At 42.0% G+C, this 15,660-nt stretch overlaps 1 protein-coding gene across 1 annotated transcript in view; it reads left to right on the top strand.

Annotated features, from left to right (window-relative positions):
• The window catches only part of NAPB (NSF attachment protein beta), a 411,568-nt gene that overhangs the window by 158,956 nt on the left and 236,952 nt on the right, over window positions 1-15,660 (top strand). The window contains exon 3 of the mRNA XM_069608266.1: window positions 7,997-8,113. Within this exon, the coding sequence (XP_069464367.1) occupies window positions 7,997-8,113 (117 nt within the window). The remainder of the gene's footprint in view (window positions 1-7,996; window positions 8,114-15,660) is intronic.

Here is a 15,660-nt window from a genome sequence, read left to right as displayed (position 1 = left end):
TGGGTTCTCGATCTTCATCTGACATCTCTTGTCCCCAGCTTGTGTGACTTCTTTCTTCGTCTTTATTCAGTGTCAGTCTATCTAAAAACAGCTCATTTGGTTCTCCATGAGGCTCCTTCCTTGTTGTACGGCTGCGCACTCTCGTTGATCATTTTTACCTTTCCCCTGCAGTACTTTCTTGGTTTTCATATCATGGTAAACTTTATCGATTGCACCTCCAGTGCTTCTAGAGTCAAACTCCTCCTCCAGATTTGCTCTGGATGGACCTGCTATTGGCTGGAGTAATTCCTCTAAATCTTCCCATGCCACTGATGAATTAGGATCCATTACCTCCTTTTCCATGCGATCAAGGTTGCGTGTTCTCTGTCTTCTCTTTCGTTCCATGTCATCGTCAAACTCTCTTCGCTTCCTTGCTTCCTACCTTACCCTGTCTTCTTTCATCTTCATGCCCCTTCTCTCATTTGCCCTTTGTATTTCTTCATCTCTACGTCTTTGCATTCTTTTATCCTTTAATTTCCGTTCTTCTTTTCTTTTCCTTTCTAACCTTTCTTGCTCTTTGATCGCCCTCTGTCCGTTATCATACTTTCTCTGCTCCTCTGCTCTTTCCTGTTTTCTCAGTTGCTCCTCTTGGTACAACTCTTCCTATCTCAGTCTATCCTTTCTTTTTGTTCTATCGTCTTTCAATCGTTCCTTTCTTTATCCTTTTTGTCCTGATCGTCTTGATCTTCCCTTTGCCTTACGTGTCCTCAATGCTCTTACCATCGCGTTTGAGCAAAATCTGACCACCCATCCATTCATTCTGTATAAGTGTTAACGCATCAGTCTTGTCCTTTTCTCCTTTCCATCTCTTTATTTCTCATCCTAAATCTATAGATGTACTTGGTTGATTTGCTTTTCTCCTTATCGCGTCTCTCCTTGTCTTTCGAGATGCCATCTCTCTCAGTATTTTTCTCCGGGCCCTGTCACTGCTTTGCGCAGGTGACTCGTATGCCGGGTTGCTATACCCTGAGCTCCCTTCGTGGGGACAGCCCGTCATCCTTCTTGCTATCGCCATCTGCTTCAGATGCGGCCAGTGGAGCGGAAGCCTCTTCACCCCCCCCCCCCTCTGTGCATACATTAAGTATCCTATCTACAGGAGGCAGATCTTCTCTGCTCCTGGTACATTTTCCAGAGCACTAAGCTCGCTAGTCGTTTGTCTCCCGTATATGCAGCATGCAAATGTCATATGCTACAGGACTGCCTTCGATGGCGATCCCCCTTGTGGCCATGGCATGAACATCTTGTCTGCGGTTCCTTTAACCCATTCCGCACTATACTGTCTAAGCTTGGCTGCGTGTTTTGGCAATTGCTTGTAAAGGTGTATAAGCAGAGTAATATCCTCCATTTTGACACGTCACTCTGTCAATACTCACCGTTTACTCTTGCAATTTATACTGATACTTTTTAATATTGTCAAAAGAATATGCGCGTGATCGTCGCAGGCTCAAAACCTTTTATTCAGTTTTTTTACTTTATTCTGCTAAAAATATAATCAATTCAAGTTCATAAAATATACACTTAGTCCTTAGCAACTCTCGCGTTTTTCATCAATTTTGTTTTACCATTTCATCATTTTTTATAAAATCACATAAGGCAGACAAACGCACTAAGCCGGCCACATGTATCCTAGTCTTCTCTCATAAGGCTAATCCTGCCCCTAAAAATACTCCTACAGAGTTGGAACAGCCCTCCTTGGGTACGTTACTCGAACCAGTCTCCTATGTCATCCGCTATGGGATTTAGGTGCTGTTCCTTCTGTTATGTTCTTTATAACGAAGGCACCTAGGCGTACTCTTTTTTTAAAAATGTATTTATTTTTTTTAAATTTACTTTTTATCACGGCTTCTCCTCGCGATATTTCTTAATTGCTTGGCCTCCCCTCAAGTCAATTGTTCTCCATATTGAACACCACCTCCCTCCGTTACTCGTTTTTTCTTTTATCACTTTCTTCACCCACTGCCTATTCACTCTTTTGCCACGTTGCTCAGTTTTCTACTCACCATTAAATTTTCAACTTCCTAATATCGGAATCGCATGCTTCCTCAGTGGCCTCTTCAACTTTCCGTCCGTTCAGCTTCCTCTAGACACCGGGAGGGGTTTCTGCATGAAAACAAGGGGACCCGTCTAACCTGTCTTGCAAGACTTTGCGTTACTCTAAAAACCGCTATCTACAGGGAGCCTTGCGTCCTTTCAGCCGAATGGCAGAGGTCATGTGATATTCCCGGGACCTCAAAAGCTTACTTATCATGATGGATATGGTGGATTATCGAACCATCCTCTGCTACCATGTGAACTGGAGCTCCCAGCCCTTTAAGATGAGGTAGCAATACCCTGTAAGAGGATTCAATTCAACACTACAGCTAAGTCAATGCCTAGTCTGGGATACTGAATGGAAACCCTTATTGATATATCTTTACGTCCAGTTCATGCGTTCTGGATGACTACCCCTATATAACACCCCTCTCTTGGAATCCCCCTGACCCCACTGAGCCACGAAGTAGTTCTGTTTTACAAGTTTAAACGGTTTATTTGATCATTTAAACAATATATATATATATATCACACTTTATAATAAATTAATAATTGAATATCACACTTAATCTGAGCATTAATCAATAATGGATAGTCCGGCACTAGCACACTTCTTTATAATCAATGATGAGTGGTTATAGGATGGATACGATAGCAACAATACTTTTATGGTTTCAAATGGATGCGATGTGGAATGAAATGCAGTACAGAAAATAACTTGATAGGATTTCAGCAAAAGACAATGTAATCACTTTCTTGGACAATTCACCCCCCCTTTTATGCACTGTAAGGAGATGAAGATGACACAGTTCTTAGGAATGCAATCAAATAGAATTCAGTTCAATTCCCCCCCAGCAGCTTATACAACAGATAGGAGTTTTGAAACACAGGCAAAATGCTTTGAATATGGTGACAATGCAGTGAGAAATATGCTGAAAATGGTTTTAATTCCCTTTAGGAGGTTCAGGGTGAGTGAAATATACTTGGGATGAGTTCAGGCTCACTTTAGCAAGGATCTATGAGTAACTAGCAGGTTAAACGAATTTTTGGCAAAGGAAAGCAATGAAGCTGCTGTTTTCACACGTGGCTGGATTTTTAACCAAATTGCAAATCGCGGTAAAATTCGCGAGTGCGAGAATCGTGATTACGGCGGAAGTATGAGGAAGTCGGTTCTAGGCTTGTTGGAAAGCTGAGATTCTAAGCTTTCAGAGGAAAGTTAAACCAAGTTCCTAGCCCAAACGGTTCCAGAGATACGGACGATTAAATAAAGGTAGTTGTTCGGATTTGAAATTTTAAACGTTCAAAGCGACAGGTTACAGCTTGCAGCTAGAAAATGACAAGTGACAGCTTTGCAAATGACAGGTGACGGTTAGGAGGCAGTTCTGGTTAGATTAAAATAGATTGAATTAGATTATTTTAACTAAGAGATTGGTTCTGCACAGTTCTGCTAGGTACTCACAATATAATTTTAAAAGGAATGGGCCTCGCCATGGATCTGGTCAACAGGTTTTCTTCACTCGCCACGGACGGTTTCTGCGCACAGCGTCTGGGTCAGCTCTACTCTGCTGGTCTGGTCTGGGTCTCTGGTTCTGATCAGGTCTGTGGGTCCGGATACAGCGGTCTCCGGTTCAGCTGGTCTCTCTGGATACAACACTGCTCTCTGGCAAATGGCAAGAGTTCTTGCAAAAAATTCAAACAGCTCGTCTGGCTGTGAATAGTGCCAATGATTTGAGGCCTGCTAAAGAGGGATTTAGCTTGTAGTTGACCTCTCTGCTACAAATTCTGAAGTAAAGTCTTGGTCTCTGAAGGTGGATAGATTGAAGTCTCTATGTTGGCTCTCTGGAGGTTGATGGAGGTAAAGTATGGATTTTCCCGGCAGAGCGTCCCGCAGCAGGTGGAATAGAATCCCCTCTCTAGCTTCCAGTGGCTCTTTTTATGTCTTTTGAAAGTGGGTGTGTGTGTGCAGCATCACTAGCCAGCCCCTCTCTCAACTGCCCATTGGTCAAGCTTTCCTTTCTCTCTTGATTGGGGAAAAGAAGTGTAGTGTCAGAGCGATGTCATTTAATGGCTTGCAGAAAGGACACTCCCCTGTCAAATTACACACAATCTATATTTGACCTAAAGACATATTTCATAGATACACAGTGGTTTGAAATTATATGCACCCATCACATATCACATGAGGTATACCCTGTTCAAACTCTGCTCTTCCTGGGGGCTTGGGTTCAAAAATGGCAACATATTTCACTTTTTGGTCGGGTTACCAATATTGGATTTGTCCCTGCATTTACACCAATGTTCGCAAAGCATGTGGGCATTAGGTGGTGGAGTGTCAGATTTTTAACATGCATACATTTAGAGTAATATCCTCTTTTCCGCTAAAAACTCCCCTGAACATACAACCGGGTCCTAACACGTCTTCAAATGTGCACAGAAAAATCACAAGAATAATGATATCACTTATAAAATTTTCACAAGTCCGCTCTATGAATGTTCTGATTTATGTTCTGGCCCCAAAGGGGTGTGGTTTCCCAGGTCACATGGTGTAGAAACCAGTTTATCCAGTTTCTGCCAAGCTCAGAGACCCTGCCCCTCCCAGCTTCTGCCAAGAGGAAGCTATTTTACGGTCCCCCTAATAAACCATCTGCCTGGGCCCTGGAAGGCCCATTGTTCAAAAGGAAGCCATTTACGACTACCCTAATAAACCATCTGCCTGGGCCCAGGACAGGCCTTTGTTCAACTCCCTGTAGCTGCTCCACCCCTAATCTAATCAGAGAGGTGACAACTCCTTTTGGCAAGGGGAAGAGTGGCTGAGCAGGTTTTAACTCCTGTGGGGGTAGATGTCAGGCAGAATTCAGTTCCTTAAGCCAGGCCCCAGCTAATGTCACTTCTAGTTACCCAGTTTTCTGCATTCAAATAAACTAACAATTTTTACACATGCAGCTAGAATGCTGATTCTAAGTTCAAAACTATGACATTTTAACAGTTACAAACTATGTGACACTCAAAAGTAGGTCACTCAGTTAATTTAAACATTTCGATTTTGGTGGTTTTAATCCAGTTTCAGTTAGGCTGCTGACATGCATAGCTCAGCCAGTTTTGTTATGAACATTGTTTTGGGCTCTTCATCTTCCCAGATTTAGTATGCACATATACTTCATTCTGCCAGATGTCCGCTGGTGTCCAGTGAGATTTTTGGATGTGTTGCAATGTTTGAAAATAGGCATCTTGAGCTGGCATTCAGAGAAACAAAAGGTGATTTTTAAAGTGCTTTCTAGCGAACAGGCACTGCTGTTTTTCTCTTTGGCACCCCATTTCACTCATGGCTCTTCTGACCCAGCACACCCGCACCGGGGGGTGGCAAGTCAGGCGACCATTTTGGTGTGCGCACAAACTGCGCGGTTTTCATAGATTCTGGCGCACATGTGGGCTTTTTCGGCCATCTTGGATTTCCTAAGCCCACAGCACCAAATGTTGTAGCATAATAGTCCAAACGTGGGTCAGAACACCCAACAACCCTTGAGATGGATGGGGATGCAGAATTTATTTGAACATCAATAATCGAAACAACTCAGGTAGTTGGCAAAAGGATAACTGTTTTTAATATCAATTATCTAAAACGGGGAATACAACGGACGTCTCAGCATAATGACTCTTGAGACTTCTCAAAGCATTTCATAAACTACATTTTTAAAGTACATATTTGTCATTGATGATGTTAACCTACATATCACTAACGTCATCCTACGTGGCAAAACTACAAAACCTAAGGGTGAATGTGATCGGGTCTAAACGGATCATCTAAATATACGATCCATACTCGTTTGAACAGTGAAATAAAGTGATTTGCTTCTTAACATCAGGTGGGGCAACTAAGCCCTTCCCCAAAATGTCACTATGAAAGTCACTAAATATACAACGTCTAATTGACTACACAACTATAGGATCCTTGATTATGTGTTCCTCTATCATTGGTCACTTTTCTAACCTTCGTCGGCACCTTCCCACCTATGTTAGCAGCGCACAGGCTGAGCGTTCAGGTGCTGGAGAGCTCATCTTAACAGTGCTTCCTGCCAATTAGCATGATCATCCATCATCACCTGAGTGGTCTGCCGTCACTTAGAGCTTTGAACTCCTCCTTGGAAATGTTCCTGGCTACTGAAGAATTCAGCGGAGTGAAGGCACGCTCTGCCTTTGTGCGTAGGTGTGACCATCGTGCTTGTCCAACTTCTTCTCCCCATGTGAATTAAGACCACAAAATCGAGCTTTCAGTGTATTAAAATGCTATTTTCTAATGGACCTCTGACGTCTTCATGCTTCTATTCCTGCCTTCTGAACAGGAGCTTCGTTCTTTCACATGATTTGTATCCAATGTCGGCTCACCCCAGTCTGATATGGCCTTTGCTTCTTGGCTCATCCAACCTCGCCTTTCTGAGTTCCGCCTGTAATTTGCTTGTTTTCTAACTGCGACAAAATGAAAAAGCAGCCTTCCTTCTGCTCAGCACTGCTATCGTATGTAGTGGGAACATCCCTCTTTTACTGACTCCAAAATATATGTACATGTTGGCGCATGCCGCACTCTATTGATTATAAAGCTAACCTTAGGAATACTTTGCCTGCTTGCGTTTCTTTGCATATTTACACGTGTGAAATGGCTTCATGTCTTCATTATTTCTGTAGCCCAGGTTTCTTCATCTTGATCCCAAGATGTCATTTATCTCGATCCTTTCTTGATGCCTTATCAAATTGTCTGCATTCTCTGGTCTCTGCATCTCTTCTGTATATGTCAGTGCTCCTCTGTGTAACGTCGTTTTGTCTCTTGGTTATTCAACCGTCCTGTTTTCTTCCGGAATTTCACTCGGACAGTCATCATACGGGTATGGTTGCCTCAATGGGAACCTTGCTTCCAGGATTCTCCTCGTTATCTGTAGTTCAAATGGCTGTGTCACATTCTGGTTTCCAGCAGATGGGCAGTATGGGAGAAGTGATTGAGGTGCGAGTACTTGGCTCCTTCTCTACACCATTCTGGCCTTCGAGGGTTGCGGGTGTCCCCCCCCCCCCACTTCTTTAAAGGGAAAGCTGGGGTCAAATGAACAGATTCCCAAAAGCTCGTATTTCAAAATGCGAGAAAGTCGACTGCAATTTTGAAACTCAGGAATGCAGTTTTTTAACCTAGATCCCATTCAAAGCCCATATTTAAAGCTCTTATTTTAATGACAAAGGTTTCGACTAAAAGGTAGCGCATTCAGCGCCACCTAATAGCCCAAACTAAAAAATGAATAAATAACAAAAGCGTAGGTCATCAAGGAGTGCACCTGGCAATTTCTCACAAGACACGTTTGTCATGATGACCTACAACAGTGGAAGCAAGGCATATGTTTTCTTTGAAGTGATTCTCAGATGCAAGCACACACCGCTATCATAACACTAACGGTTTAGTTAATATTGTGTTTTTGTAGTTGTTTGTTGATGCTGTCGTCCTGGAAGGTTAATCAAATGGGGGAAATAACATATCCCTAATCTGATTGTTTGCTTTAATTACTCCTTGTTCAGTTCTTCTTCTCAAAATGAAAATTTAGCACAGATCTGTAGGAATTCTGAAAATATGTACAGGATCTCCGTATTGTATCATTTCTTTTCAACATGCTAAGCAACACATCTTGATAAATGTGTCCTGTTTACAGCCAGTCTACATTTTCTCTAAACTATAAACGCGATTTTCCTGCATAAAATGCCATAGGATTTCATTGGAAACAAACATGTATGCGGCCATGTTTGCAAAATAAGATTATTTCCGGTTAGATATTTTAACAGGTGAGTAGCGTTTCAACAAAGCCATATAGATTAAAGAATTAGGACGAAGAACTTTTGTATCACCGAGCTGGTATAACGCATTGTAAATTAATATATATATTTTTTTTGTTAGCTGCGGGGAATGCATTTTGCCAAGCAGCGAAAATACATATGCAGCTGCAAAACAAGCATGATTCAGCCACCAGTTTTGTAGATGCGGGCAATGCTTACAAAAAGGCAGATCCACAAGGTAAGATGAAGTGATGGTATTTTTTTGAACATGTATTGTATTGAGGCGGGCATTGGACAAAATTCACAAAAGTGAATACTGGCCTTGCTTCAGTAAACGCACAAATGTACTGTTCTTTTCAACCTGCGTAGAACATGGATTGTTTTCTTTCGTAGAGAAATATTTACATTTCTCGGACTATATGCGTGTTTGATATTTCATACCACCCAGTAATATTCTTTTACTGATTTTGTTACTGGTGCAGTTAATGGACTTGCTGCATCCACTGCGTCATGATTTTTTATTGAGATGATTTGTAAACCTTTATATCAACAATCCGATTTTACTGTCATTGTCAGTGAATGATCTGGCTTTTTGTATAAGCACTGGAGCATATGCCATCATGATGGAATTATTTTGTAGCGTACATATTGGGTCATAGCCTATTGAAAAGCTGCAACACCAATCCTTTAACCTGTGCAAATCAAGGTACGAATCAAATCAGTGAGTCAAGAAGGGGAGAAGGAAAATCCAAGGAGTGCAGAGGGAGTAGGTCACAGATTACTTCGGTACCCAAGGTGATCTAAGTTTATCAAGAGCAGTAGAGGAGGGAGCAGCACTTCGACAGGGCGGGTGGTGCTGAAGCACGTCTTGTATCACTGGGGCTGCAGGCAGGTGAGGGATTTGGAGGTAAATAAGGGCAAATGGGAATGGAGGGAGTGTGACACATAAGCACTGATTGGTGAGGTAGGTGGACAGTCTGGAATAAATTGGCACATTGGAAGAAGTGAACCAGTCTTGGTGAATGAATCATTAGGAGACTAAGCACTATGGCTGTAATGGAGTGGGAGACCCATCAACTGGTCAGGGAGCAGAGCCTCTACTCTGAGTTGAAGGAAAGAAGTACATCTGCTCACTACTGGAGGAAAGTTATTAAGGAAGACATAAGTTGCAATATTAATACCCAGCGAGAGACAATCCGATTGTTGGATGCAATCTGATTGGCTCTCGCCTGGTCCATACCCCACACACACTCCCTCGAATGTTCATCCACGGCAAGGGGGTGTGGCAGCCCCTCGGCCAATGAGGAGGCTCGAAACTGGGCCATGCCCGCTCCGAGCCTCCACAGTGCTGGAGGCTACCATCCTCCCCCGCCAGGGATTCTGGTACATTTTGTTTTAAAAAAAAAAAAAAGTCCTCCCCTGGAAACATTCCCCTCCCAAACCCGATTACCTTCTTATTTCTCCTTTTTCGGGAGCGAACGCTCTGGGAACACGCCTGTTCCCAACGCGTCCGCTCCCGATGGCCGCCATGGAAAGGGAAAACTGACTCCGTTTTACCTTCCCCGGTGGCCATTTTCTCATTTAGTTATTTCTTTATTTTTCTTTTCCGAAACGCTGAAGTGGTTCGGAACAGAAAAAATGCTATTAGTACCCTGGTCTTGCCGGCCGGGGTACTAATGGCAATAAGCCCCTCGCCGCAGGGCCATTACCGAATCAGGTAATGCCCCAGGGCGTTCGTGTAACTATGGGCCCCGGGGCATTACCTGACTCGATAATGGCCCCGCGGCTTGGGGCTTATGCTTAAGTAAGGACTACATGCCTTTATTCCAAGTGTGCAAATTGCCATTAAAAAAAAAAAACAAAAAAAACAGAATGGATGTTATGTGGCTGACTGCAGTGCAAGAGGACTCCCTGGATTAGCTGTGCCCTTTGACATTGTTCTAAATGTGCACTCTAGTGACCAGCTGCTAAAAGCCCTGTTCATTTCAAGAACAAACAATCTAGGAATAAACCTTTACTTTTCTTCTCCAATTACGCACAAGCAACATGGAAACAAAACTGGTGGGGTGAACAGCCCTACCCTGCTGTATTATGAATGCGGAATGTGTCTCGAGCTACAGCACAACTGAATGGGAGCACTGTTTAATGTGGGATGGTGGCTGATGGCCAGACTGCCTGCTCGTTGACAGGGAGTACTGCATGAGAATTTGTGTCTATGGTGATTGTCTCAGGTGCCACTTTGTAGAATCTGCAGGCCTAGGAAACCTGAGATTCAATGGACAGCGGCTATAATGGTAGCCCCTGCCTGGGAATCTTGGGCAGCGTGGGGGGAATAACTCCCTAATCACTCACCCTCCGGCCACTGCACCAAGATATCCATGCCACTAGAGTATAGTGCAGAGCCTTGGATGACTGATCATGACTGATCATCAGGCACACAGACGCAATCTGCTCCCCACTTTATTCACCCTCTAGTCCTCTCTCCACCTTCCTTTTCCCCCCCTCCCCTCCTCTTGATTTCTGTGGCTGCCTTCGCATCTTTGCCTCCTTCAACTATTTGACTATAAGCCACTTCAATGCTCCTGCATCCACCTACTGCACCGCAAGACCCCTGTCTGGCTGTTTTATCCTGCAGCCTTGTGCTGCATGAGGATCTTGTACTTGAAATGCACCGTTCTTTCCCTTCAGCTCCACACTGCACATCAAGACTTAATTTCCAAAGACTTTTTCTATCCGTGAATCCTCGTGCTGTACTGTATCCTACCTAAAGGCAGAGATGTGAAAATTCCTGTCGGTAATCCTTCCTAATTTGTACTCCTACCTACCCGATTCTGATAGGGCAACCTTTCTCTGCTCCACTTGCCCGTTGTAACATTCTGCAATGCAATCTTAACTCTACAAATGTGATATACTGCAGCCTTAAGTAACATGATGCTCTGTAACCGTAGCATTAAGGAATGTTTTCTACTCCAACCATAATTGTAAGCTATGTAAATAACATGAATGTAACCATCATTTTAAGCAATTATCTACTGCAACCATAACCGTAAGCTATATAAGTAACATGCATCTAACTGTAACCATAACCTTAAGCAATGTAAGTTACACGTATGCTACAGCACCTTGATGCCTACAGGTTTAATGCGCTTTAAAAGTGCAAAAATAAATGTACCCAGCTCCATTGTGTCTGTGGAGAACTTTGAATCCTGCTGTCTTGTAACTTTCGCTAATGTGTACTCGAGTCAACGTTCAGATATTCAGGATGGCTCCCTCATGTGCATCTAGTCTTCTTGATTGTCTGCTTAATTGGAGGTGTAAATCGCCTTTAAATCTTCCTGGAACCTTCCTTGCGCCTTGAAACACATTGTGAATAGGCGCATTATAGAAACCCAATAAATAAATAAATCAATAAAATATCAACCCTGCAAATGTGGTTTTGTATATGTTCCTGACTTCATGGAATTGTATCCAAAATTGGGATTCCTTGTGTGCTTCAATTTCTGTTTGGTACTTGTCCAATTCTTTCAAAATGGAGTGGCGTTCCGCTTGGATCGATCTATGTATGTTGTAATAGGATCATGTATATAACTTTAGTGCAAACATTTGTGAAGAAAAACATGTTCTGGGCCTAGATGAAGCCCAAAAGGGGCAGAACGTTAGCATGTGCACTAGTGGGTGAATGTTGGCACTTGGGTACATTGTTGATGAAGAAAAACTAAGGTTAGATGAAACTTACATGGTGAACTCCTACGTTCTTTAAACTGAGCGCACCCGAACCATGGATTTGGTACTTCATTAATTGACAAGCTTTGCCTATGAAATGGCATAGGGTTTTGAAATGTTTTTTGAAACATAAGCTGCAGAGGGACCTACGTCTATTCCTTTGTGTCTCTTATAACACTCAATGGTGCCAAGATTCCAGCATATTGGAATGCCTGAGGAGGTTTGAATATGTTCATATCTGTTTTCCTGCATTGTGTTGGTAGCCTGCTTAGTTGTCAAACAAAATGCATCTTCTTTGGCTATCCAATCTGGATATTATGGTTGATGGTATGAACTACAGATTACTGCATAATGAGTGCAATTGAGGAAGCATAATAAATGCAGATTTCTACATGCTAACTCTAGAGTGTCTGTTCCATGTGCTTGCCAAGGATCACCTCTCCCCCCTGTCATGTTGAGAGGGAGGGAATCTTGCCATGTTTTCTGTCATTGTGACATAGAATGTTTTGTCATACACCACAAAATGTGTAGACCACGCAAACTGGCTATTTGCAGGTGGTGGGGGAAATATATAGTCCTCCAACTCTCCCTCTGATGGGTGTTTCAGTGCATATATAAAAAGTTGTGGCTTAAACGCTGGTGGTGAAGTCTGGTGATGGAACAGGACAGTACTCCGTTAACTTCTTAAGGCCACTCAACTGGTCTTTTTTTTTTTGGAAAATAAGAAAGGTGTCAAAATATGCCACAAAACATACATGGTCTGCCATGTCATCTAACTTTCCCACGTCATCTTCGGGATCTAACAGTGCTCCTTCAGCAAAAGCTTCTATTTGGGCCCTCAACAGGTTCCTTTAGGTGTCTGTCATGCATCTTAGTGGACACTATCCTAGATTCCTCCATCACTGATAGTGTATGTACCTGGAGTGGCATGCAGAGTCCGCTGTAGGTTTTCTACTGGAGTGTCAAGAATGTGCCCTAAGAATAGTAGGTATATGCTTGTATTGAGACTTTTCCCAGATCAGCAGCCTGCACCTCCATCTTGTGCATTGGGTGTAGTGCATGTGCTACATCTAAAGTTGAAATGTTCAGCTGTCTGCTGATCATTGGGAGAAAACAAATTCCTGTGGTTAACAGGACAGAAAAGGTGAGAAGACTTCTCCACAGCAAAGTATAGAACAGGATTACTGCTCCAATATAAATGTTAGGTCTTGGTGCAATTTGGACAGTCAAAAATCCTTCAGATGGTCTCTGCGCTTGGCTTTACGGTCTTTGGGCAAAATGGACTAGAGTAGTGCAGGGTACAACCACAGCTTGACCGGACCTCTCTTAAGGATTTGCCTGAAAAGACTGGCCATTGTCAGCTTGGAGTAATTTCAGTGCTGTCATAGCTACTAAGGACAAAACCTACTACAACACGTTCCTGTTGAAACCACAAATACCGATTTATCAATTTATTTGTTACAAGAAAAGTAAAAACCCTGCCTCATTGTTGAGGCAACCAAAAACACATGCAGCTTAAACAGCAGTTAAACAAAAAGATATTTTTACAGTAGATACAAGTATATCCGTAACAGGTGTTCGCTAAACAGGTGTGTGCAAAACCAGACACAACACATATAGCATTAAAAACACATCATTGTTTTCACACTACAGTGCAAATGCATCCCTGATAGTTACACCTAAAGTGCTAGTGCTAAGTCGAGTCTGACCAAAAAAACATTCAGACACAAGTGCATACCTAGAACATTAAACACACAGATGCATAATCCATTTACTTCAATTTCGAAAAATATCCCCTTCTAGAACTAATCCTCTATTTTCCCCCAAAGGCTTAGTACAATCTATAGGGGGATTGGTCGACATCAAAACTGACGTTTCAGCATATTCTCCTTGCTGGATGCTCTCTTCAGGACCTATCCAAGACACATTTTGATGGCGACCTTGCATCCACGTGTAAATCTTATTACAAACCCGACAATTCTTCAGAATTCAGAAAGGTCAGAATCAATCTATTGGCGAAAAAACATTAAATTAGAACCATTATGTGTAATACTTCATCTGCAACTACCTAATTGTAGTTAAAGCAGAAAGGTTATGCCTCAATATTATTTACTCACCAAGACTTGAAGCAAATGATATAGCAGCATGGAAAGTCAAGGTGGTGTTGTCCTCGTCAAGTTCCTTCAGGAACGTCTACATTAAATACAAAAGACAGAACAAAAACAAAACGGAGGTAAGTTTTCCTGTGGTGTTAAGGTCCTCTTTAGCTTGTACAACCAAAGGACAAAAGGTTACCTCCTATTCTTGACGCTCAATGGTTCAGTACCTATAGGCAAAGACAACAATTTCTTTACTAAAGTTTGTCTACATCCTGCACGAGTGTCCCAACTGCTGGAACAGCACTTCCATCACAATATATCACATTTGCAAAGATCCAAAGTAGAATTTCTGGTACTGCTGCATCTGCTTCTGATTTTAAAGGCCATTTGAGTTCATAAATCTGTAATAGCACAAAGCACAAGATATACAAAATCTTTATAAACCAGAACTGTCTGCGTGAAGGCCCTCTTTACCCATGCCTTTGCATTTACAATACTAAAGTGTGAAGCTGCCTCCAACTGCACTATGGTGCATTTATGTGCATTTTTGTGTTTGTAGCTAATGTGCTTTCCTTCTGCACTATTTGAACTGCAGTCAGAATCGTTTCTTCTGGAACAAATTTCGGCTCTGGAATTGTATGTGAATGGCATGCTATGGGTTTTATCTCTCCATAATTACACACTTCGTATGTAAAAGCATTTGTACCAGAAAATAATGTCACTTCTAAATCCTTATTTGCGTTTGTCCTGAAGAGAACTACTTTGTCAATTGTTGGTAGACATGGTGGAAAATGCTTGTGTGCTATCTTCCCGTGTGCTGGACGGAAGTTGGGCTTCAACAAGTCATATAATGGTTTCACTAATGCTGCATAGTATGCAACGTATGAACACCCAAAGATCAAAAGGCGAACAGCAAAAAGGGTTCAGAGGATCATTTAAGATTTGTAAAGTAGACTGAGATTTACTCTCCATCTGGCAAGTTAATTCCTTTTTGTGTAGTTAAGAAATACAAGCACATATCTAATGTCTCACCAAGGCACAAATAATAATTCAAATAAATTTGAAAAAATAATCACAGATTCCAAATTTGTTAACAAATCTTGTAAAAAATGTTACACATACATATATGCAGTAAATAACAAAAGGAACACATTTACACATACAGATGACAAATATAGCTTAAAGAGACCTCAAAATATTCATTTTTTAACCTGTGTCGATCTATTTATGCAAACACAGATCTCGTACTCTATGAATTTGGACCATGCCTATATCTGTTCCCAAGTATCTGAAATATAAGCTAAACATGCCAACAGTCTTTCACCCTCCCACATTATTTCAGAACCTATTCTGTATGAACCTCCATTAGGACAAAACACATGTATAGACAAACATGTTATTCTGGTCTTCCTTTCAGTTGTTTAAAAACAGGGTAAATTCAAAAGAAATACGGAAGAACAGTTGCGTTCCTTAACCATTAACTGAAGACAATGTTATCACAAAACAACGGTTCTTAAGGAGAGAAGTCGTTCAAAACTACAGTGCACTTATTAATCATACATTAACACACAGTATAAAAGGAGACAACCATGCTGTAAGCTGACCCTGGGGAAGAACACTGTCCCTACCGGGGCTGCCTCGCCCTAGATGGCGTGTGATGCCACGCCTATCTAACAGAGATTAAGGGGAAGCTGTCCCTAATTTGCTACAACTATGGCATGTACATTACAAAATGATTCAACATACATTAAGAACAATTCCAACCAGCTGTTGTAAGGACGGCAGAACTGTGCATAAGATTCTACCTTAACGGCTCAAAAATGGTGATGGTAGCAACTTGTCACCAAGGAGGCTGATTCGATAACAAACAATATTCTATATTTAATTCTGCCCTAGGTGTTGGAGTCAACGAATACAGTTGGAATGTTCACTCAAGGAAACTAATTAAAAAGAAGGCTCATTC

Source organism: Ambystoma mexicanum, chromosome 4q, assembly GCF_040938575.1.
Source record: "Ambystoma mexicanum isolate Mex_15411 chromosome 4q, UKY_AmexF1_1, whole genome shotgun sequence".
In the NCBI taxonomy this organism is placed as follows: Eukaryota; Metazoa; Chordata; class Amphibia; order Caudata; family Ambystomatidae; genus Ambystoma; species Ambystoma mexicanum.
Note: the sequence above shows the minus strand (reverse complement) of the source record. Positions and strands in the feature narration are given on the sequence as shown.